Here is a 2,306-nt window from a genome sequence, read left to right as displayed (position 1 = left end):
GCGTGTGAGGCCCGTGGCTGCCCTGGGACGAGGGTGACACCCCCCCCGTGTGTCCCCCCAGTGTCACCCCCCTCTGGTGTCCTACACAGGGGGGTGTCCCAGCACGGGCTGTGTCAGGTGAGGGGTCAGGGGGACATGGGGACACTCATGTCATGAGTGTAGGGGGTCTCAGCAGCCCTGTACCCACGTGTCACGAGTGTGGAGGGTCTCAGTAACTCTACACACACGTGTCATGACTTGAGGGGGGTCTCAGCAGCTGTGAATCCACATGTCACGAGTTGAGGGGGGTCTCAGCAGCTGTCCACCCACATGTCACGAGTGTGGAGGGTCTCAGCAGCTCTACACACACGTGTCACGAGCGCGTGGGGTCTCAGCAGCCCAGTACCCAGGTGTGCCAAGTCTCAGCAGCTGTGACCCCGTGTGTCACGAGCTGGGAGGGGTCTCAGCAGCTGTGAATCCCCATGTCACAAGTTGGGGGGGGTCTCAGCAGCTGTGCACCCACGTGTCACGAGCGTGAGGCGTTTCAGTGACATGAGTGGGGGGGTCCTCAGCAGCTCTGTGCCCACGTTTGATGACCATGGGGGGGGGTGGTCTCAGCAGCTCTACACAAGTGTCACGAGTGTGAGGGTTCTCAGCAGCCCTGTACCCACATGTCATGCCATGAGTTGCGGGGTTCTCAGCGGCCATGCCCCTTCTCCCCTGTCACGAGCGTGAGGGTTCTCAGCAGCCGCTCACACACATGTCGCGAGCACGGGGGGGTCTCAGCAGTCCCTGGCACAAGTGTCACGAGTATGGGGGGGTCTTAACAGCCACACCCACGTGTCACAAGCCCGAGGGGTCTCAGCAGCTCCTCACACACGTCACAGGTGTGGGGGGGTCTCAGCAGCTGCATCTACGTGTCACAAGCCTGGGGGGATCTCAGCAGCCCCTCTCACACATGTCATGAGCATGAGGGTCTCAGCAGCCCCTGGCACATGTGTCACAAGCATGTGTGGCCTCAGCCACGTGTCACAAGCATGGGGGGTCTCAGCAGCTACACAAACATGTTCACGAGCACGGGGGTCTCAGTCACTATACACAGACCTGTCATGAGCATGTGCAGCCTCAGCCACATGTCACAAGCATGGGGGAGCTCAGCAGCCCCTGTCACACATGTCATGAGCACAGGGGGTCTCAGCAGGCCCTGTCACACATATCATGAGCACGGGGGGTCTCAGCAGCCCCTGGCACACATGTCATGAGCACAGGGGGTCTCAGCAGCCCCTATCACACGTCACAAGCACGAGGGTCTCAGCAGCCCCTGGCACACGTGTCATGAGCGTATGTGGCCTCAGCCACACGTGTCACGAGCACGGGAGGTCTCAGCAGCCACACAGACGTGTCACAAGCAGGGGGAGGCTCAGCAGCCCCTCTCCCGTGTCCCGAGGGGTTCCGGCCATCCCCGCCTGTCCCCCCCGGCTCCGGCTGTCCCCGGCTCTGTCAGCGTGTCCTGGCGCGGGCTCCGCGTGTCCTCCCCTGGCCCTGCCACCCCGGCGAGGCCCCTCGGTTGGCAGCGACCCTTGTCCCCGGCCGGGGCTTGGCCGCGGGTGCCACGTTGTCACGTGGGGGGCAGTGGCACCGCCGGGGCCACCGGAGCGGGGACGGGAGCGGCGGCCGGAGCGATGGACGCGGGGATGGACACACGGACGGACAGGTGGGCAGGGCGGGGACGGCGCTCGGGGCACCCCCGGACCTTCACCCCGCACCCACAGGGGCAGGGGACACGCGGGGGGGAGGGGGGAGGACACCGAGGTGACACGGCCAGAGGGTGTCCCTGTCCCCGCATCCTGAGCCCCGTCACCCACTTCCCGGTGTCCCAGTCCCGAGGGACCCAGGTCCTACTGACCCAGCTCCAGGCATCCTGTCCCAAGAACACCAGTCCCAAGTGTCCCAGTCCCAGGCGACCCAGTTCCCAGTGTCCCGGTCCCAGGCATCCCTATCCCACAGCTCCCCAGTCCCAGAGGTCCCTCTGCCCAGTGTCCTATCCCAGAATTCCCAGTCCCAGTGACCAGTTCCCAGTGTCCCGATCCCAGACATCCCTGCCCCAAGAACCCCAGTCCCAGGTGTCCCTCTGCCCGGCGTCCCTATCCCAGATGTCCCAGTCCCAAACGTTCCCGTCCCAGGTGTCTTTTTTGGGGCGCACGGTGGGTGCAGGTTTGGCGGGACGGTGGGTGCAGGGGGGTTTTGCGGGGTGCAGGTTTGGAGGGATGGTGGGTGCAGGTTTGGGGGCACAGTGGGTGCATGGGGGATGCAGAGTGGTTTTGGGG

The 2,306-nt window shown here is 64.7% G+C and overlaps 1 protein-coding gene across 1 annotated transcript in view; it reads left to right on the top strand.

Moving 5' to 3' along the window:
• Positions 1 to 1,559: 1,559 nt before the first annotated feature.
• Positions 1,560 to 2,306, top strand: part of LOC108508202 (D-threo-3-hydroxyaspartate dehydratase-like) — a 9,542-nt gene continuing 8,795 nt past the window's right edge. Inside the window, exon 1 of the mRNA XM_017836820.1 lies at positions 1,560 to 1,693. Coding sequence (XP_017692309.1) covers positions 1,662 to 1,693 — 32 coding nt within the window. The 5' untranslated portion in view covers positions 1,560 to 1,661. The remainder of the gene's footprint in view (positions 1,694 to 2,306) is intronic.

Source organism: Lepidothrix coronata, unplaced genomic scaffold, assembly GCF_001604755.1.
Source record: "Lepidothrix coronata isolate B3197 unplaced genomic scaffold, Lepidothrix_coronata-1.0 Scaffold285, whole genome shotgun sequence".
Classification (NCBI taxonomy): Eukaryota; Metazoa; Chordata; class Aves; order Passeriformes; family Pipridae; genus Lepidothrix; species Lepidothrix coronata.
Note: the sequence above shows the minus strand (reverse complement) of the source record. Positions and strands in the feature narration are given on the sequence as shown.